Source organism: Musa acuminata, chromosome BXJ1-6 (genome assembly GCF_036884655.1).
Source record: "Musa acuminata AAA Group cultivar baxijiao chromosome BXJ1-6, Cavendish_Baxijiao_AAA, whole genome shotgun sequence".
In the NCBI taxonomy this organism is placed as follows: Eukaryota; Viridiplantae; Streptophyta; class Magnoliopsida; order Zingiberales; family Musaceae; genus Musa; species Musa acuminata.
The window spans coordinates 15,151,035-15,174,092 of record NC_088332.1 but is presented as its reverse complement, the minus strand read 5'-3'; the positions used below and the strand labels follow the sequence as shown (position 1 = coordinate 15,174,092).

Here is a 23,058-nt window from a genome sequence, read left to right as displayed (position 1 = left end):
ATCCCACCTAATCGATAGGTGATTCGAGTAGCACCCCAACACTATGTGACCAATATGTTGATCGTCCAGGGCCAATGATGATCGCATGTGATTAGCATTATATATTTTTAGTTTGGGTTGAACTCGTCAAAAAGTGCTTTGAACTCGATATAAATAATATCTTTCTTCAATTTAGCTCGAGAATGATGCATAATCATCTCATAATCATTGGTAATCCTGATTGTAATAATCCTCGGTCACCGTAAAAGGGGGCTCCCTATGTGCTTTTCTCATATTCTCCTCATTGAAATTATTTGACTTGCTGACGAGTTCAAATACAAAATTAACTTGACTATCGAAGAAATATTTATTACGAACGCCTCTTAATTAGTTTTACAAATTCAACATTTTATAAAGAATAATTATGATTAAGACGGACATGAAAACAAACTTGATTGGATCTTAGCTTTTTTTCGATCAAGGCAATTAGAATATGTACTACCAATTATAATTATGGGCCTAAATCAAATCGATCAATATCATTATAACTAAACAATCACAAAAGTATTTTTCATTCATGTAAAATTTTTAAAATTTATTAGATCTTTAATACCATAATTTTTACTAAAAATGATAGGATGAGGGTGTTCCAATCGGATCGGATGAAGAGGTGATGGATATGGGATTTCTTTATCGGATCGGATCGGATCAATATTGAACTTAAATCTAAATTAATTAGAGAGCATGCTGATCCTTTTCCTTATCGAGTCGAGATGATATTGGACTCAAATCCAAATCAGTTACAAACATGTTGATCCAATAAAAATAATCTAACCGTCGATAGAAGGATTCTGAGCAAAGCCCAATAGATTTCGAGTCTGTCTGTCTGTCTGTCTCCTTACCCACTCAAACATATCAACTATGATGTGCAATTTACTATTGATTTATTATTTATATATTATCTTGCTAATCATGCATATTGTTGCTAACTAAATATGTATAAAGTGTTTGGCTAATTTTGATTAAAGCATTTATTTATGTTGATGGTCAACATATATCTTCTATTTGTTTACATCAATCGATTATCCGTCATTTTGAACGTGATGTTCATCATTCATGAAAATTAAAAGAGTACATTATAATTATCGTGATTTTTGATAAGAAATATGAAAACATACTATTACTAATTTATCTATCATAAAATATTCCTTTAGTAGTGCATAACAGTTAAGTAACTTAAAACTGATACCAACACAACATCAACAACTAAACAATTAAATGGGAATTGCCACTTTTGAAAACCATTTGAGTTAGTAAAAATGAACTCTTTATCCACAACTCAGACATTAGTTTGTGACCGTTAAATATCTTTCAATGGTAAATGATATTTTTTTCTTTAGTATAGAATTTCTTTTATAATTTTATAGTTTTAAAAATAATTATTAAATATGTGAAGAAAATAAATGTTTGAACTTTAGAATTTCTATTTATTACTCCGTTCCTTTTATGTATGCATATAAGACAAATACTGAAATAAGAGAAGTCACCCTTATGTTGAGTTTATCCGAGTTATATGACACCCTTATTTATCTATCTATTTATAAAAGGTTAGCTTTATAAAGAAAAGAAAATGAGTTGAATTGCACATAAACTATCGTCACTATTTTTCTTTATATACTAAGCAGATATTAAAATAATATTTTATATACGATGTTGTTGGGATTGGGGGTCGGCACTAAGAGGGGAGGTGAATTAGTGCAGCGGTAAAATTACGTCGGTTTAAAAATTTTCGTACGATAAAAACTAATTTCGATGAAAACCGATTTCGGAAGCTTAATAACTTGGAAGCGTAGTGACTAAATAAAGTAGTTTGCAGTATGTAAATGGCAAGAATAAAATGTAAACTAGAGAACACAACAGTTTTAAAGTGGTTCGGTCAATGTGATCTACATCAACTTTCGGCTTCCTCCTCCAACGAGGTCATCAGCATCCATTAGAGGCATTCCTTCAATAGGCGAAGGCCAATCACCTTTTACACCCCTCTTCTCCTTTTCACGGGTTCAGGAGATAACCCTTACGAGCACTCACACTCCTCTTACAGATTTCTAAACTTTAGAGTGGAGGAGGGAATTTCTAAAGAGATTGCAGCAACGTTTTTCTATATTTGAACTCTCTGTGCTTGTGTGCTTTAACCAGGGATGAGAGGGGTGTTTATAGGCTTCAAGTTGATTCAAACTTGGGGCCTAAAAATATCTCATCCCGGGTTCCCCGGGCATGGGCGGTACCACCGCCTGGGGGGCAGTGTTGGGCGGTACCACCGCCTAACACCCTACCAGGGGCGGTACAACCGCCAAGACTGGCAGTACCACCGCCTGACATAGTCTCGAAGACTGTTCTACGACGGTGAGACTTCTTAGGGCACTGTTTGGGCCTCTTATTGGGCCCAACACAATTCTTACATGGGCCTAACTGGCCCCTAATTAGGTTGGCCCAAATCCAAGCCCAATTGCGTGCTAACTACGAAATCCTAAAACATTTGCTAAGTTAAACAAGTCCCTATGTATATTCTTCCGGCGAGCTTCCAGTGATCTTCCGACGAACTTCCAACAATCTCTCGGCAATGTTCCTGCGGACTCCCAGCAAGCTCCTGGACTTCATGACGATCTTCTTGGTGAGTTCCGACGAGCTTCTTTGGCAAGCTCTGAGACTTCTTTGGCTGGTTCCGATGGAACATCCGACGAACGTCCGGACTTCCGACGAACTCTCGAACTCCCAACGAAATCGCGTCTTTGACTTCGGGACTTCATTTTGCTTCATGCCTTGCTATCGTAATTAATCCTGCACATGTAAAATATACTTCTATCTAGACAATTAATACTAAGCATTTAATCATGTTGTCCGGCATGTCATTAGTCCCTCGACACTTCGTCTGATTCTTTAACGCATCGTTCTCTCCTGCGGCTTATTGCTCAATTGGTCAGTTGACTCCGCAACTCCGAATCCTTAGCGCAATATCCGCTCTTCTTGGCCCGATGCCTGAATCCATGGCCCGAAGCCTTCTGTCAATACGTCGACAAACTTCTAAACAAGATGTTTGATGTAATGCTTATGTATGTCCGTGTCTTTTGGCATGTTCATGCCTTGTACAGCATGTAGAGGGGCGGCCGAAGGCTTAATAGTCCCATTTTAGTTGGGTTGGTGGCCTCTTTAGGCTTGTAAATAAAGGTTGTGTCATGTGGACACATGCGAGAGATTTTCGATCTGTAATGGACCATTTTACCCTTTGTTGTGCCACTGTTCAGAGCTTGTAAAGTCTGTTTGTAATTTGCATTGTCTATGAAGTATTTTTCGGAGATGTTTGCTTGTGGATCCCGATTGAGGCGTTCTCTCTAACCCGTTCTCTCTTTTGTTGGTCCTAAGGGACAATGGGAGGCTTCGGGGAGGCTGACTTTTGCGGGCGGACACGCAAGAGTGCCGCACGACTTAGGCAAATCTAGCTAAGTCCATGATAGATGGTATCAGAGCGGGACAAGCACTCATAGAAACACTTAGCATGCAAACGTGGGGGACCTAGCGGGGCTGCGTTGAGGGCAGTCAGCACACACGCGACCGTTTGGGGGAAAACGAGCATGGAGATGTAGGGAAAAGGAGTCGCTCGGAGGAGCGGGCATCTGACATTGGCATTCAGAGGAATGGCCAACCCTTCGCGCAAGAGGCACCACGAGAACAGGCAAGCTTGGAAGAATTTGGAGCGCACAAAGGTTGGGATGGCTGAGTTTGAGCTGCGGCTCAACGTTGACAACTATACTTGATGGTGCTCAAGGCAAGCGAGGCACTTGGTAAAGGATGAGACCATGCAAGGTGGAATGAGTTGCTCAGCGATCGAAAGAGTTATGCAAAGCTCACAGAGGTGAGGGGAATTGCTAACTCAAAAAATTCGGTACTCATGCATGGGCTTGTATGCGGACGATGGAATGTTCACGGCCATCCCAAGGCGACCGAAACTCGGCGCCATGGAGCATTGAAACTTTATCTTCGGCATGTGAAAGATACGTCCGTAGGAGGCTGAAGTGTGCAATGAGTTTAGCATATTGCTAGGCCTTGAGTGGTGTAGTGGAGGCTGTATTGACGTGGAGTCGCAATCTAGCAAGTGCGTTAGGTGGCAGAACAATGCACAGTTTGGTCAGTAGATCGGAGTAGTCCAAGGGGATGGTGGTCTCCGAAACGAAGAGAGATATTGCTCCAATGGGACAGTTATCCAGGAGGGATAAGTCCCGGCTCTCCAGAGGGAGAATTATGTGCGACGGACCGCACATGTTGAGGAGGAGTACCTCAACAAACAACAACTCCACAAAGCTCAATGGACCGAGCAAGCGGCAAGGAGTCGTCGCATGATCTCGCTCGAGAGAATGCATTGGTGGATGCATTACGAGATCAAGTGGGGGAGCGACCCAAAGCAACTCAAATGAAGGCACACTTAGAGTCGATATGGAGATCGGACTTAAGGGAGGGCTGACCCGTGGAATGGTGGGCGCGAGGGCCACCATCAACTCAATGCAAAAACGAGGAGCGGAGCAACTTAGGTGTAACTTGGCGAAGTATCCAAGCCGCATGAAGGGAGCTAGCATAGAAGTTGGAACATGGAGCGGAAGCACAGTGCTTTCCTTAGACAGAGGTCAAGGACATGAACTCTTGCAGAGGCAAGAGTAGGATCATGTTGTTCCATGGGTCCTTCATTCTGACGGAACGGACTCATCTTGCATGGTGCCGAAGACGAAGGGAGCTTCTGGGCATATGCACCTTATCTCGGAGGAGCATTTGATGGAGGAACTAAGGCGACTCAATTTGCGGAGGCGAAGTTGGGTTCAGAAGGCCTTTGCACGGGGCAAGAGTACGCAGAGGCGGGTACTCTTGAAGAATATGCCACAGTGTTGTCATTCAAGTTGCCATGAAGGAAGCGGTGCGTAGCAGAGATTGTGCTAGTAGGGGCAGAGGCCCAGGATCCAGACAATGGTGCACAAATTACAGTGAAGTCGGTGGACTTCGGGAGTTACTAGGCTATGGACTGTCCTAGAGCGATACTTCATCTAGGTGTGACCCAAGAGTGGGTGGATGAAGGTCGATTGCCAAAGGAGCGAACAAAATCGAAAGTGGAAGAGACACTGCGATGTATTGACAGAGGCCACACATGGAGGGTTCACAATTCGAGTTTATTCCACAAGGATCAGAATGCAATGGAGATGTCACCAGGAGGCGACATGGTGCAGCGGATCGTGGTGGAACAGTTCGTGGCAATGCAATACACACGACATAGTCCCGTGAGGGACTAGATCATACAGAGGTATGATCGGGAGCTATTGGAAGCTCCACTTCGGTGAACAACACGATGGCAAGAAGGGCTATGGATTCAAGGAGTGAAGGCCATTGTACCGCAGAGGTGGGTCTTTCGTGCGTGCATCGAATTTTGCATCGGATGAAAGCCTTGGTCATCAGCATATGGGGGCTGTGTTAGACCAAGGGAAATGTTCAAATGCAAGTACCAGTGAGTTCCATGGGAGGGACTTGATCATGTAGAAGTATGATCGAAGCAGCTGGAGAGTTGGACTGCTCCAGAGCTCATATTCGCTTAAGGGAGCCCGGCAAGTCAGAGGACAAGGCCGAGTAAGTGAACGTTGCTACCAAGGAAGCTAAGGAGAACAGAATCGGTGCAAATTCTATAATGCGATGGCAGAGGCCATGCATGGGAGTTGCAGTCTGTCTTTCCATCGACCAAAGGAGAGCTGCTTGGAGAACACAGAGGTGTTAAAGTAGGGGGTTGAAAGGGGCGAGGAAGCGACGACGAGTCCAGAGGGACTTAGCTACCCAAAATCAAGCATCAGTTAGAATGGAGGTGAACTCGGAGGAGTGCCATAGAGGCATATCTATTAATTGCGAAGAAAAGGGATGCAGATGCGAGGCGACGGATAGTAGTGCCATGGGCATGGCAGCGCCATGGTACCGCAGAGGTGGGACTTCCGTGAAAGTCATTGATCCCTTGCTCTCATGGAGGGAGAGCGCTTGGTCGTGAAAGGGGCCGAGGAGGTGGAGCATGCAGAGGCAATCTCCAAGTACCGAGACAAGGCTAAAGGGCAGAGGCCGAGGAACTTCGTAAGACCGGTGTCAATGTGCTTCTCATCAAGATAGCCGAAAGTGAAGGACTTCGGGTCATGCAAGAGTGCATAACCAAGGAACGAAGCAGGCAATACGCGGTGCTGTACCTTTGCTACTCAGTGGAGTAGTAGGCAGGGTTGATGGAGAAGGCGGTACAATCCCAGAGGCGACCAAACCTATGAGAGAATTACTCCAAGTTGGGGTGAAAACTTCCTGCATTCCAGAAGTTTGATGGCATTGAGAAGGTGAATCACAGTAACTAACTCAACGCAAGGAGTGCAAACACTTCAAGTGCTTCAGAAGTGTGAGCAAAGAGCAGGCGAAGGCTAGTAACCAGCTCGATGCATGGAGTACAACCTGGAGGAGGTGGGCGAAGTCAAGTAACCTTTACCTTCTCAACCCTTAAGAGAATGGGCGAAACCGAGTACTCCAATTCTCTTGTCTATCCAGCAGAGGAGCTCTGCACAAGTTCAAAGACCCTTCGAAGATAATGGAAGACAATAGTTGTCAAATCCTCACCAACGGTGATCAGTGCTACTGAGAGTAGATTGTCCGCTTCATTTCCCAACGAAATGTCAATCGAAAGTGAAAGTGATGCGAACCTACTTGGATGCGACAACTAAGTGAAAGAAGAGTCAATGAGCAAATTTTGTAGAGGAAGGACCCAAAACTTCAGAAGTTTGCGAGACGATGCTCGTTAAAGCTCCAACAAGCATCCACCCAGTTCAAGCAGTATATGGAATTTGAGAGACTGGCGCAGTAAGGATGGTCTTTTCCTTCATCTGGGAGATCCGCAGAAATCAACAATGATAACATAACTCAGCCAACCCCACACCAGAGTCAGAGTCATTGGTGAGTTGAAGCAGAATGGCAGATCAAAGGTTCGACAACTCAAAAACAGCAGCGGAGAGCAGTTGGGAGCCAAGAGGCGCATTGTAGCTGGAGCAGAAGATTGAAGACTCAGCAAAGGCGAGGAGTTGCAATGGCGACAAAGGCTTCAACGAGGACGTCGAAGGAATAAGTGGGGGAGAATGTCACAGACAAACTTCTAAACAAGATGTTTGATGTAATGCTTATGTATGTCCGTGTCTTTTGGCATGTTCATGCCTTGTACAACATGTAGAGGGGCGGCTGAAGGCTTAATAGTCTCATTTTAGTTGGGTTGGTGGCCTCTTTAGGCTTGTAAATAAAGGTTGTGTCATGTGGACACGTGCGAGAGATTTTCGATCTGTAATGGACCATTTTACCCTTTGTTGTGCCACTGTTCAGAGCTTGTAAAGTCTGTTTGTAATTTGCATTGTCTATGAAGTGTTTTTCTAAGATGTTTACTTGTGGATCCCGATTGAGGCGTTTTCTCTAACCCGTTCTCTCTTTTGTTGGTTCTAAGGGACAATGGGAGGCTTCGGGAGGCTGACCTTTGCGGGCGGACACGCAAGGGTGCCGCATGACTTAGGCAAATCCAGCTAAGTCCGTGACAGCCTGAGGGGCATTGTTGGGTGGTACCATCGCCTGACACCCTACCAGGGGCGGTACAACCGCCCAGATTGGCAGTACCACCGCCTGACATAGTCTCGAAGACTGTGCTACGACGGTGAGACTTCTTAGGGCACTGTTTAGGCCTCTTATTGGGCCCAACACAATTCTTACATGGGCCTAACTGGCCCCTAATTAGGTTGGCCCAAATCCAAGCCCAATTACGTGCTAACTACGAAATCCTAAAACATTTGTAAAGCTAAACAAGTCCCTATGTCTATTCTTCCGGCTAGCTTCCAGTGATCTTCCGACGAACTTCCAACGATCTCTCGGCAATGTTCCGGTGGACTCCCGGCAAGCTCCTGGACTTCATGACGATCTTCTTGGTGAGTTCCGACGAGCTTCTCTGGCAAGCTCCGAGACTTCTCGGCCGGTTCCGATGGAACATCCGACGAACGTCCGGACTTCCGACAAACTCTCGAACTCCCAACGAAATCGCGTTCTTGACTTCGGGACTTCATTTTGCTTCATGCCTTGCTATCGTAGTTAATCCTGCACATGTAAAATATACTTCGATCTAAACAATTAATACTAAGCATTTAATCATGTTGTCCGGCATGTCATTGGTCCCTCGACACTTCGTCTGATTCTTCGGCGCATCGTTCTCTCTTGTGGCTTATTGCTCAATTGGTCAGTTGACTCCGCAACTCCGATATCCTTAGCGCAATATCCGCTCTTCTTGGCCCGATGCCTGAATCCATGGCCTGAAGCCTTCTGTCAATACGTCGACCGATCCACCCGTCCGACGTTCAATCTTCTGACATGTTTTCCTCCGGCACAACATGATTCTTCCTGCTTTAATTATCTCATCTTGATCGAAGCATCCTGCATCACTGAAAATGTAAATTAAAACATAAACATTTATTATCAAAATCTAAGATTCAATGGATGCAAAAATAAAGATAAATATTTCAAATTCTAAACAATCATACAACAAAAGCCCAAAACATTCAATTATGCACAGAAATCAATGCATGCAACTGTACATATAACGACACTATGGGAACATCACATCGGATACCTTCGCTAGGAATAATTCATCTCAAAACCCGTGAATCATATTGATTGAGAGCAAGATTTCTATCTTATCCCAAACTTTGTTGAACCTTTTGGTTAATAATAAATTAATGATTCCTCTCATAAAACTATAAGGATAATATATGTATATATATATATATATATATATATATATATATATATTCTCAATCGATATCCCCATAGTACTCCTAATTAAAATACATAAAAAATATGACTCAATTTTTTTTGCTTATTTTTTATTGGTTTTAGATTGTTATAGTGTTTTCATTTGGTTTGTTTATAGTATTTCTTAATAATATTTATATTATTTTATTGAGGTACTGAAAGTACTGTAAATGTTATTGAAAAATATGATAAATAACATCATATTTTGTCTCTCCGATTGTCATTGCTCATAAATCATTATGATATTATATTTTTAGGCTTATAGTTAGTTTGATTAAGGTTAGGAATTATTTACGGTGTTTTTGAGTAGATTTTATATTTTTTTTATTATGATGGTAACAACATTGTAACAAGTTAATTTTTTATTTTATTTAATATTTTTTAAACTATTGTAAATACCTATTTGAATCATAATATGATGTATCAAATCATTATCAATGTGTTTTGATTTCATTTAGCTTATTCACAGTATTCTCAAGTAATTTTATACTATTTTAATTATGGTGACCAAAATACTACAATAAGTGAAAAAAATTTTGAGGAAGAATTTAAGTATTTTTTTATAAAAATAAAAATATTATTAAAAGAATAAAATGAAAGGTATTGGATGAGAAATACCCTATATATATATATATATATATGTGCGTTATCCGATTCCATTAACATTAACTACGCGCGCGCGAGTCACAACTAACATTCCTCGAGCACCCTTTCTTCTGTTCGTGCTCTATTCCTTTATATATTGACGGCCGGAGGCGACACACGAAGTGGCGATGGCAGTCGCGATCGCAGCCGATCCCAGTTTCCGATTTCGATGGAACCCTCACATGTCTCCCACCCTAATTTCTACGATTTTCTCAATCGGATGCGCCGACCCGCTGCCGCCGATCTCGTCCGCTCCATCAAAAGGTCCTTTCCCACCTTTGTATTGACCTTTTTTTTCCCCCTGAATCTTGACAGCCACTGGAGCTCCTTTTCGGCGATTCTTTAGTTAGATTTTAGGGTTTAGTTACCGGTTCTGGAATTTGATTGCTGGCGGTGGTTCTTGGAGGTGGGATCGTGGGTTTTCTAGGTTTTGGATATTTGGGTCTGTTTGTTTGATGGATTTGGTAACATTCTAGTTCGGAATTCCTTGAGTTGTAATTTTTGTGTTTCTTTTGGTCATTCTTTGTTCAATCTTTAGGGTTTAGTTTGTAAATCTCGAATTGGAGTTGTGGTTCTTGGAAGTGAGATTATCGGTTCTAGTTTTCTTAAATATAAATTTCTAGTGTTTTGATGATTGGATCTGTTTGTGATGGCTTTATAGGTTCTTCCAGTCACCAGTTCTTTGGATTTAGCCTTCATGTGTTTCTTTAGCAAAATAAAAGAAAGAAGAGGAAGCAAGGAAATGAAACAAGAAGAGAGAGAGAAACTTCATTTCTTTTGAATTGAAATGAACACTTATAATTCTTGTGCGATTTTTACAATAAAAGTTTTAGATTTTTGGGCGTTTTCTGATCAAGTCCATGTTTTACTTTTTTTACATGAACAAAATTTCCTTGGCTGACAACAAACAATCGTACAACTGCCAACCGTTAATGCTGAACTTCACCTGATTGGGGTAGACCAGTATTTCAATCAAATTAGTCAAAATGCTAAATTGAATAGACCTACAGTGGTTTGGTTCAGTGATTAAAAGACACTTTAACTTTGTTGATAAACAATATAATCAAGTTTCAGTTAGTTTAAATTCCCACCAATCTTAATTATCAATCTTTTTTATAAATTTCAAGGTTTCATAATATAACTTTTATGAGAATTTGAGTAGTTTTGGATGGAACTTAGGGATATTTTAGTACATTTTAAATAAAGGATAACAAATCCTCTTTTTCCCACTAAATTTGAGCCTATATTATTTTAAAAATATACAATATCTATGTCTTATTGTGAAAGAATGATGATAGAAAACATGAAGACAAGTTTCAGTTATAGTATTTTTTTAATAGATTTATAATATTTTTTATTACTGAAACAAAATACAATTAATTTGTATAAAAATACTATAACAGAACTTATTTGGTTTTAGTTACAACAAACTTAACCAGCGGAACTTCATTTAGGTTTTTGAGGTCTCATAAAATGATTTATATGAGAATCTAATTAGTTTTGGATAGAAATTAGGAAGATTTTGGCATTTTTCAAAGTAAAGGATTACATGTCCTCATTTTTCTCCAGTTATTCTTAAATTTATGTTTTGTATATTCTGTAAACACTTATAATGTTTGTGTTCCATTTATCATGGAAGAAATAAATGACAATAAAAAAGATGAGACATTTCCTAATCACAATGTTTCTTGAATGGACTTATGAAATTTTTTTATTACTTAACAAATGCACTTAAATTCTGTTCAAAAAACATTATGACTGATTTGGTTTAGTTCTCGAATAGTTTGATTAAACAACTGGTCCACACTAAAAGCATTTCGGTGGGAAACCCAACTGTAATTGCTGTTTGCTGTCAGCTGTCAGCTGTCAGCCAGGGTAATTGTATCCTTTTGAAAAAGTTGGGGCTCTCTGCAGGTGTTGGAAACATTAGGCTTATCTGGGAAGACCCAGAAATATGAGGCTTTTCCCGAGAAACTGTCCTTCTTTCTTTTACCCAAATCTCTCAACTTTTTAAGAGAAAGATTAAAGGGCCTTTCCATTTCATTCCCATTGATGGGAGAAAGTTACAAGTACTGCATCAAAATGAGAGTATCCACTTCTTTCCAAGTCTCTCCTCTCCTCTTCTCTCCTCTCCATGCAAGTAGCCTGTTAGGATATGTGGTTCTCAGAAATGGTCCATCGATACCTTGTTCTTTCAATATATATTGTTTGATTTCTTGGGTTTGATCTTTGAGATGCATCTGATACAAGTATGGAATTTAATTTGATGGATTCATGTTTTGTGGAATATATATGAAATGATAAATCGATTAATTGCAGAGAAGATTTGGTGATGAATTGTTTGTGATAACTGTTATGTTCACTGGATTTTGCAGCACAATCTACTTTGATGTGATTATGAGTAGGTCATTTTGTAATAGAGATTCTTAGTCTCAAGGATGAGATGAATGTGGAGGAACATAAATTATGTTGTAATCTAGTCATAATTGAGTATAGGATTAAGCTAAATTGCATTTTTGTTCTAGGATAATTTTCAAACAAAGAGGCATGCAGATGGTTGTAGTTGGTTTTGATTTGATAACTGAGAAATTAAAGTTATGTTGTCCGAGGCCTTTTATATATATGTTTTGCTCTCTTTTTGTAATTTCTTCAAATTCTCTGCCTACCCCAGACTTGTTCTCTTTCTATATTTTCTTTCTTTTTTTAATGTTTAACGCACAGTTTATTGATTATCATTGTGCCCATATTTTATCAGCACCATATTAATAAATGACAGATCTTTGTGTGTGGAACTTCTATAATAGATTGATGACTTGAAAGTGTCTAACATTGCCTTTCAGCTTTGTCATATCGTTCCCATTTCAAACCTCCAATGCTGAACATGATGGCAACAAGGTGCAAGATTTTCTTACTATAATGGAGACCACCATCAAGGAGCATCCCTTGTGGGCTCATGCCACATATGAGGAAATAGATAGTGCAATTGAGGTAGTGTTTCTGCTGACATAGCATATAGATAAGTGGAAACTTTCGTGTATTAATTTTTATTTATTAGATTTTTTATTGGCACTTGTGATATAAAACTTAAAAATACCAAAATTAGTAGTGTTTGAAACATAGGGCTTATCATAGACAAGGTGCAAAATAGATTGTTCATTGATTATTCTTCTTGACAGTTTATTGCTTCAATTTATGGGATACTTTGACTATTGAACAAATGGTTGCAAACTTCATTAGCTCATTTTCGCTTAGTTTTTTACTGAGGTATTACTGTAGTATCTTCAATCACTTCTCTGAAGCTTTATAAAAACCCTTCATGCATTCAGATTTCTTTTTCTTGTGAAATAGTGGCATGCAAGAATCTTGATTAGGTTGCTACTCTTTTATTGCCTACAAATGATAGAACTTATATATTTCTGTTTTTTAGCTTTGCTTGACTTGCATTCAACAGGAAAAAAGCTTGATCTACAAAATTTATGTTCAAATTTGCAAAGTCATGTTAACTTAAAATAAGTTCTGAGGTCAGGAAAAATCAAAATAATCCATTTAGCATAGTAGTAAATTCATACACACGAATGTTATTGTTGACATATATATACAAAACTTCTGGTGAAAGTCTGGATCTGATTTACATACCTGACATCATACCAGAACCCTTGAAGAAATTTGCCCTGTTAACAATGTTCAACAAAAGATAGACTAAGAAATAAAATAATAATATTATCCTTTTAGGAGAAGGCTTTGTCTTCTTTGGTCCTTTTGTAATGGTTGCCTGAGACCTCTCTTTAGTTTATCTGTCAGTAGTTGAGCTTCTGAAAATCACTTCGAAATTGGTAGAACAGTGAAAGCTGGCTGTACACGGGATGAGATTGTTGAGGTAATCAAATATATGTCTTGAGTGGATCAACTGTAGTGAAAATAAATCTAGGATTCAGCCATTTGAGTAACTCTTCAGTTCACTTGTGTTTCATTATGCAGGATTGATTATCTGATTATTTAGCACTTGTTTTTCTGTTGAGTTAAATGTCAATTAGCCATGTTTCCTGAATCTTACTCGATCATGTTTCAATTCTACTTGTATCACGTTTTCTTTTTGGCTATGCAGGGTTTAGAAAAGTATATCATGACAAAGTTGTTCACTCATACATTTGCTTCCTCCTCAGAAGATGCGAAGTTGGACCTTGAGATTTCAGAGAAAATTTGCTTGTTGCAGCATTTTATTAAGCCAGATCACTTGGATGTGCCTAGAGTTTTTCAGAATGAAGCTTCATGGCTGGTATACATGATGTCCTCATAGTTTGCAAGTATACTTTCTTCACAACAGTGAAATGATTACAATTTCTGCTAGTATATTTTTTCATTATTTTATTAAGACTTAGTAACGTGTAGCTTATTCATTAGAAGACAGTAGAAATTAATTTGCATAGACATTTGTATTAGTAGTTTTTACAAGTTGGGAAACATTGTTAACATGATTAAAGTGTACTGGTGTTGTGTTTTCTTTAGTGAGCCCAATGTGGAAGTCTTTTTGGTTATATATTTAAGATTTAGATCTCTGTCCAAAGGCAGTTCCAGCAACTTCTTGGAGAGCAATATAGTGATCTGTATTGTTGATATTATAAAAAATATTTAAAAAATATTGACAACTTACAATCTATATAGCCCGGTACTGATCCTTGGTTGGGGTGGTATCGGACAGTTGAATATTGGTGGGTACATATATGACTGACTAATATTTAAGACCTTGATATGTATACTTTACCAAATTTTGTTGATGTATCATTTTCTCTTGTTTTCACTATGATCATTGTGAATATATTCCTAGTTTTATTAAATTCTTGTTACTTTTCTTTCCTCCATGTATCTTTCTGGAGTTTTAAAATTTAAATACGGATACTGAATGGGGCTCAGAAACTGATATTTCTGTCTTTATGAGTTTATAATTTCATACAGAATGGAACAAGAGAAGCTCTGTAATGGTAACCAACAAACCCAGCCGGGCCAAAGTTAGGAGCAGGGTTGTGATTATTGACCATTGGACTGAGGATCAGGATCTGTTGGATTGGCTATCTGAACCGGTGGACTAGCATTTCAGCCAAGAATTTTTCAAACCTGTAAACGAGCTAGAAGGGTTAATTTGAAAGCATGAGGATGTTCAGATGACCATATGGGAAAACATTAGAATGTGTTTCCAATTTTGCTTTCTCTCTTGTTTCCACTATCATCTCTTCCTCTTCTCCAACAATCAAATCCCAATGGCTTTCCCTTTTTCAACTTCCGCTCCACTTTAGAGTCAACTTCAGTGATGGGCTCAGTGAGGGATGGTGCTTACCTAGCTGACCTCTTTATCCTCTTATTTTTCTCCTCTTTTTCTTTAACACTTGCTAGTGCCAGCGGACTCCATCTATTGTTTCATTTTAACCTTGATTTTTCTTTTGACAGCAATGATGAGTATTGTCTCACCTAGCAATAGCTTGCAATGGAGGGGTATGCTAGACATGATTGTAGCTTGTCATTGTGATGTAGCTGAGATTTGTATCAGTATAATTAATTAGTAGGTTCAGTTTAATTTTAATTTATCAGATTTGAGTCTAGAAGCCAAGTCAAAAATTTATGCTCTCGGATCAAGTTAATAAAGTAATAAAGTCCCTTTTTGTTTTCCATCTTTGGATCTATATCTGAAGCTTTGTTTCTACTTTAGGAAGAATCATGTGGTAAGATTAGTGTCTGTTTTTGTTAGTTTAAGGGAACTAAGCTTCTATATCTTTTGGGTGTCTAATAGAGTATTTTGATATGCCATATTACTTGGAAATCAAAAAAAGGATCTACAAAAGAAAGACTGTTGGTATCAAGTTACTCGTGATTTTTTTCTTTTTGCACAATTTTCTGTCTTTCCTGTTCTGCCAGTACATCAATGTGTTGGCTGTGATGTGGCAATCCAGTGGTCCGCCAACATTGGTTTCTTCCTCAAGCATTTTGCTTACCGGCCACAGCTTCTTACCCATCTCACTTCTACCTCCAGAACATGAATATGTTATCCTGACATGTTTTATTTTTACTGGAATGCTTGATGTCAGGATGGACATTCCTGCAATGGCCATCTAAAAGTTATGGTATCTTATTGTTATGATATAAAAGCACTTGAGTTTGCACTAGATAATATGGAAGCTAAAATAAGATGTCAATTTGTCGCTTTACTCAAGACTTGAATATATTGAACAATCTCTTGCGAGAATAGGAAATGCACCAAACACATTTATCTGGGGATGCTTGAAGCCATCATAAAAGGACAACAAATTCAACTAGAAGATTTAGAATTACACCCTCCTATCTTGGAATAGGTTGCACCAGCCATGGTTCTATTTAGAGCCAATAAAACTAGATCAAAAGAGCCTTTTCCAATTCAAAGTGAAGATGATCCACTCAAATTGCCCTTGACAAAATTAAATTTAGCTGAAAAACTTAAATTTAGCTGAAAAACAAAAAAAGAAATTCATGAATCAAGTTTATGGTTGGAATTATTTAGATTTTAAAAGTGGTGGCCGCCATGCTTTCTTTATGAAATTATTATGCCGCTGTCTATGGTTGATGCTTATGATGAATTGAGTTCGACTGTGATTTGTTTGTTTTCTTCTAGAGCAGTGAAACTTAATTGCATGTCTTCTTTACATATGCTATTTTCTACAATGCATGATGCTAGTGCCAGCATCCACATTGCTTTAGAGTGGACTCTTTGATGGCATCAGTTTCCAACAAGAGAAAAGGCTTCCTACTCTATATCAGATAATAAGTATCGTTGATGAAATCTGGTGGAGGATGGATTTATGTGCAATGCTGATCAATGGCTTCATGCTAGACTCAACAATGTTGAGTAACCAATTAAGCTTGTGAGATTGAGGAAACAATGTTAAAAGAAATTAAGTCAACTGCAACTGATCGTGTCACAGTGTTTTTAGACATTATTTGGTCATGAATATGGCACAACTCTTGAGAATTAATATTGTGAGTGGCTGCTAAAATTAAACTTAGTTTACCCCAATGATTTCAATAGGCGCTCGGGTGCTCGCCTAGGCGCTCGGGTGAGGCGAGGCAAGGCCCGAGCACCTCGCTTCACTTCCAGGCAGCGCGCTTCAAAGAGGCGCCGCTTGGGCGCTCGCCCGAGCCCAGGCGCCGGGCGCTTCGGGCGAGCGCCTGGGTTAAATCAGGCGATCGAACCAGCGTTTTAGGTCTGGTCCGGTCTCCGGTGCTTTGTTGGTTCAATCGAACCAACTAAAGCATCGATATCAGCTGTCGCTGCCCAACCCTAACCTTGCTCGCCGTTCATGCTACCGCTGTCGTTGTCGCTGCCACTGCCGCTGCTGCTGTTGCCACTGCCGCTGTCGCCACTCGCCGCTCCCGCTGCCGTTGCTCGCCGCCGCTGCTGCCGTTGCCACTGTCGCCGCTCGCTGCTCTCGCTGCCGCTGCTCACTTTTACCACTGTTGTTGCACCCTTGGTCTTCCCTTACACTCCTCTTCCTTCTCCTCTTTCGAAGGTATACTGTTAACAGTATACTGTATATTGTTAACAGTATACTAGTAACAGTAATGTATTTGTATTTATTAGATTAATAATATATTATTTTGATTTTAATACTGTTAATTTTTATTTATTTGAAATTATTGTTAGGTTTCAGGATAAATGGCAAGTGTGCAGAGCAACTCAATAGTTTCTAATGGCATAAAAAAAAGATCCTGCAAGGAGGTATAATTATCTGAAGGATCCGAAAGGCCATAATGTAGTGCAAAAGTATCAGGCTCGGCTCCTGCTATTGTTGAAGACATAGAGAATGAAACATATTTTGATGAAGAGGAAGGAGTCGAAAGACAAGAGGAAGAGGACGAATTCAATGAAGATGATTTGTGTGAAAATGACGATAATATTGATTATGATGAATGACTTTGATGTAAAATTTTATTGTTTTGAATTTTGAAACTTTTTGTTAATGTGACATTGTGATTTTGTATCTTAGATTTTCTTAATTTAATAACATATTTTTATTTAAAATTTTAAATAATTATATTTATTATTTATTTTATATATTTTTATATTTTAGCGTTTCGCTTCGCTCGGGCGAGCGCCTAGCGCCTCGGGCGTTTTTGGACCTTGACGTCTAGCGTTTTTTAAATCACTGATTTACCCATAACATAACAAATTTACGAGAGCTGCACATCAAGAATAGATTTCTTCAGATTTTTTATGATTCTTTTATAAATTGCAATGTAGGTGTTGCAATGTGATTTTAGTTGCATCTTGCAACAACCTATTAGCTTTTAGTTTTTGTTTATCGAATGCTTTGACTAATTTTCTTTCTCCCTGGTTACCAGTTTGCTGCAAAAGAGCTGCAGAAAATTAATTTTTTTAAAGCTCCCCGAGATAAGCTTCTCTGCATTATGAATTGCTGCCGCATCATAAACAATTTATTGCTCGATATATCAATGACAACAAATCACACACCAGCTGGGGCTGATGACTTTCTTCCTATTCTTATATATGTTACTATCAAGGCAAGCTCTCTTTCTACTTATTTTCTTCCAGTTTTGTATATATTACTATCAAAGTAAGCTCTCTTTCTAATAATTCTGAGAAATCCCTTGTTATTTCATTATCTGTGCTGTTTCTTGCTGTTGTTGCTTGTAAACTTATATCTTAGGTCCTCTTGGTGGGTGTTTATTGTAGGATAACATACACCAAAAAAGTTTACTCTGCTATCAATGTACTTCAACATGCCATCTATTAACTCATTCTGAAAATACCAATATATCAATGAATAGGCCCTTTTTTTGCTTCTGCTGGCTGGCATAGTGGTAATGCCAAACAACTGAAATGACACTATATCTTGCCATGCCAGAACTCTATTGACATGCTCTTATTGCTAACAATAGCAAGCCCTGAATAAATCAACTGTATATTACTATACTATTAAAGGATGTCAGCAATAAGCAGTTGTTCTAAACTCAACATTGTTAAGATGTAGATCTCTGTTGAGCTTTAAATTGACATTATTTGATTTTGAAATGTAACTGTCAGAACCATGTTTGGATTCAAAGAAACAAGGTTATTTGTGCTTCCACACTATGTTTCTTGTTGCGTGCTAACCTGTACATGGCATGCTAGTGGTGAGTATTAAACCTAAGCTAAACAAAAACAGGTTGTCTATTGACCGGTTCAGTCACACCAATAAATACAGAGCCATATAATATGCTCAATATTTTTAAACCATTATCTGAGTTATCCAATCTCTAAAGGGCTCAAATCAGGAGTGTCATTCCAATATTTTCCACTGTATAAGATGATACATGTAGTTTCTCCATAAACTATATACAATGGTTCAACAACAATAATGACATACTAGTAGAGAAAAATCAAGTGGAATCGTTAAGAAAGTTGAATGGTTCAACAATGGAGAGGAAAGGAAGTGATAGTGAAATCAGTTAAGGAAGATGAGAAACCAATGGATGGGGTACCAACACCCATAGGTTTATTGTTATAGCTAGAAACCAGTAAAAATACCAGGCAAAGTGGAATTGGAACAAGAAAATTTCCTGGTCCATGTTTCGGCTTATGGTCAGACTGGTGAATAGCAGTTGGTATTAGTCGGTCCAACCAAAACCTTCAATCTTGGTGAGGATAGGCTCAACGTTGCCTCATGTGGTTGTTGACCTGGCTTGGATGGCCTTGCAGACTGATTCATGATTTCACAGGAAAAAAAAAAAGAAGTGCTTGTGGTGGCAACTTATGACCCATCTTGTGGAAAGAAAAATGCTACCTTGACCTTTCATAAGCTGCTGGACACTTCAAACCATTAAAGTTACTGGTTCATTAACGCACTGATATGACCAAATTTGACTGGTTTGTTGGTAAAACACAGAAACAACACCATTTTAAGTGCAGGGCTCACCATCTTCATGGAACCCCATTATGACAATTCCATTTCCTCATCAAAACAAATTGTTCTGCATGGAATGAGACAAAATGGGCGGAATTTTAATCCTTTACTGTAACATCATCTAATATTTTCTTTAAAAGATCTACTTTATGGTTGCAAAGTGTTTGCCTATAGTAATTGAGCTGTTAATGAGATTTTGTAAAATAGTTCTTTAGTATTGCTTTGACTGAACTTGGATGTCTCTTCTCCAAGGCAGAGTTTGCCTTTTCTGACCTTGAGCTTTTCTAATGTCTATTCCATGGCTGCACTTGAAGCTCTGTCAAGGACTAGTCTAATTCTTACCATGGAACAATTGGCCTGCTGTCTGTTTGAACCTTAACATGCATTCTCTTGATCAGATGAATGAAATTTGTTATTTATGTTTCTTTCTTGAATACATGTAGGCCAATCCACCCCAGTTGCATTCCAACCTTAAATTTGTTCAGCTCTACAGGAAGCATTCCAAGCTTGTCTCAGAAGTGGAATACTACCTTACCAATCTCATTTCAGCAAAAACATTTATAACAAATATCAATGCCAGTTCACTGTCCATGGATGAGAGTGAATTTCACAGGAACATGCAATTAGCAAGGTTGGCTAGTGAGATCACTGTCAATGAGCCTAGTGGTACATTCCAACTTTCAGAAGGCAGCCCTCCTATCGTGAGAAACAAGTATATCTATGTTGAAGGTAAGTTATATTATGTTTCTTGATAAATGTGCTTAAATCATAATTTGAAAAAATCATGTAGCAATCTGTGACTACAATCTCAATGATAGAGTGTCTGTTAACTAAGTCTGTAACTTATTGAACACTACCTACTCTTAATTTAGTACATGCATCATAAATGACCTTATCGAAACAGCAAATTTGTCTGGCACTATGAATCACCCTTAATATACGAATGACTTTTCATGAATCTGTTAGGACTCAGTGTAAACAGCAGAGTTAATGTCATTGCCAGATAGTATCATTGTGAAGCATTGCAAATTCTTGCAGTAGCTTCAACCCAAATAAGCCATGCAGTCATCACGTAGTAGCTTCAACCCATTGTTAAAGTACCTTTATAATGTGAAATAAAAGATAATTGCCAGATACCTGTGTTTGTCTGCTCATCTCATTTGCATGATCTAGTCATGAAAGTTGTGCTGGTTTTCTCACACATCAGTATATGTTCTCGATTAATCAATGTGGTGCATCCAATGTTAAATATTTTGGTAGTGTCGTTTTTTTTTTGTTTGTCCTGGTCAGCATAATAAATCAACTCATGCTAATGGATTTATGATGTGTAGAGCACCGAAAATTCAATATTATTTTCCTCATCTCGGATTCTTTTGAGCTGATGGACTGATAGGGAAATTTGGGGTATTTCTTTCTGTCCGTTCTTGATGCTTTTGCAGTTTCTTTTGGTATGATCATTTATTTACCACCCATTATGTTCTAGGTATGTTTTCTTTTTTGGGGTGTGTTTTTGTTGGGATGACTGGAATCAGGCTTGTTTTTCAGGTGTATTTTGCTAGCTATAGAAAAGAAATCTGTTTTCGCTCAGAGGTTAAATTCTTTGTTCTGGATTTTGCAGGCAATGGATATCCGTTCATGGAGGCAGAAGCACGGGACTTACGGTTGGAGGACGTGCAGCAGTTGCTTGGCTTGTATAAGCAAGTGGTAACTAAGTACAGAAAGTTGTCAGAGGCTCTGAGGCAGCTCTCCATAGACGAAAATCAGCTCCTCAACAATCACCAACGTCAAGATATGAAGGAAAAGATCGAGCAACAGTTGGAGCAAGGTAAGAATGGAACAAACTACATCCTGCTTCTTCCTTTATTTTACCTGGTAGATTATGTATGGTGTCTGGTGTCGGTTGTTTTCTGCAGCTGGCAACAGTGGAGGCACAAGGTGAATGGCATTCAATTAGGTACACTCCCAATCTACGAGTGCTGTAGAATGGTCACAGAGTTGTGTATGTCTGTGCGCAAGCTTCTAATCTAATCCGTGCATCAGGCTGCTCCGCTGTAAGGTTGACCGCAAGCCATCTCATCCTTTGCTCCTCCATTAGCTGGTGCGGTTATCACATGTAAATCCATTATGCAAGTACCACATCAGATTTGTTTTGTGCTTAGAAACAGTCAGAACAACTGCTTTCGTATAAACTCAGCAACTCCTGACACAAACCAATATAGATATGCTCGTTGACCATATGATTAGAAATGTGTGGCTAAATAAATCAACGAATGTTGTTTTTTTCAAACCAGCATCGGTTTAGACATCAATCTGTATGTGTATTGCTCTCATTTTCGTTCCACTCATATAAAAGAGAGAATTTTCTAATCCTAATTCACTTTTTATGTATGTCGCGAGCTTCCTAATCCTAAATATTTTTCATGCATGTCGTACCATTTGCTTCTCAACGTAACCTTTGCTTTTCAAGCTTGTCGTAACATTTGCTTCCTAATCCTAAAAAATTGTTCAACAAAAATGTTAATGACTCGGATTTAAATAAAAAGGTACTTGTCTAGAACTTACGATGAAAAAAAATGCATCAAAGAAAGATTGACGGGAACAAAACGAAAAATAATAAATTTTGAGCGAAAAAAAAGACTTTGCCGAATTGTACATTGGAATGCTATGCCTCGGTAGAATACGTAATATAACAGGACAAATTTCATCAATGGACAGCTTCTGACAACAGTCTTGAAATGACTGCAATTAAACCAAATAAAAAACAGGTGTACCTGTGATTTCTTTATAAAGACCAAGTTAGCGAACACAATTTGATAGCCATCAGAATGATCAGGAATGCATATTTCTTCTCAAATAAACAAAAAACAACAGGATCTACTTACGATACCTAAAGATTTGCAAATCAAAAGCATAAATTCAAGCGAATCGATTGCACATTACCAAACAGCACTCCAAAAGCAAGAAGGATGCAGCAGATTCCCATATGCCAAAACAAGGACACAAAATGGAGCACCCATGGTAAAGAAAAAGCTCTGGTCCTACACACACATATGAGATGCAATCAACTCAACACAAAGACAACCCTCAATACCAATCATAGAACTAAAAACAGAATTTCCCACCAATACCAAACTATCCATACAACTACAAACCACAAGAAAATTCCTTAACAGATGGCCAGAACAATCCGCAAAACCTAAAAGAATAAACACTAAGCAAAATTTAACGTAATGGACCTCGATGATCTCGCAGAGGACGCTACAATTGGTGATCTGCAACCTCAATAATAAAAAAAAAGATCAGTAATCGTACAAGATGTTGAACAATCGCCACATCTACAAATCATCGTGTATCACAACAAGATCCGTCCAGAAATATCAGAGAACAATGTCGAACTACTACGAATAGGATTTCAAGCGCAAAAAGAAGGAAAATCGTTACAGAAGGTACAGAGTTTTATCTGAATCCCGCGCCATGTTCTCGGATGAAGGAAAGATCAGCGAATTTCTTGAGCCACAGCCTCGATCACCGTCTTCTTGGCCGATGAAGGGAGGGAACAAGGAAACCCCGAACGCGACGACCCAAGTCGAGAAGATTCCTAACGGAACTGGCAAGAAATGGG

General features: G+C 38.8%; 1 protein-coding gene and 1 long non-coding RNA gene across 4 annotated transcripts; one reads left to right on the top strand and one right to left on the bottom strand.

Annotated features, from left to right (window-relative positions):
- The first annotated feature begins 9,541 nt into the window (after nt 1-9,541).
- On the top strand, nt 9,542-21,813 carry LOC103988141 (vacuolar protein sorting-associated protein 9A). 3 transcript variants are annotated; one of them, XM_009406678.3, is made up of 8 exons: nt 9,545-9,774; nt 12,351-12,498; nt 13,616-13,786; nt 17,875-18,054; nt 19,880-20,165; nt 21,055-21,261; nt 21,350-21,390; nt 21,477-21,813. In XM_009406678.3, the coding sequence occupies exons 1-7, from the start codon at nt 9,680-9,682 to the stop codon at nt 21,373-21,375; spliced, it is 1,113 nt and encodes a 370-aa protein (XP_009404953.2). In that variant the 5' UTR covers nt 9,545-9,679; the 3' UTR covers nt 21,376-21,390; nt 21,477-21,813. The 3 variants fall into 3 exon arrangements, with proteins under 3 accessions (XP_018682424.2, XP_009404953.2, XP_018682423.2); XM_018826878.2 differs by having other exon boundaries at nt 21,350-21,813; XM_018826879.2 differs by lacking the exon at nt 17,875-18,054 and having other exon boundaries at nt 9,542-9,774; nt 21,350-21,813.
- Nucleotides 21,099-23,029, bottom strand: LOC108953019 (uncharacterized). The gene is made up of 2 exons (XR_010514310.1): nt 22,377-23,029; nt 21,099-21,531 (listed from the first exon to the last, which is right to left on the bottom strand). It is a non-coding gene; the product is annotated as an uncharacterized LOC108953019 (long non-coding RNA).
- Between the last annotated feature and the right edge of the window lie 29 nt (nt 23,030-23,058).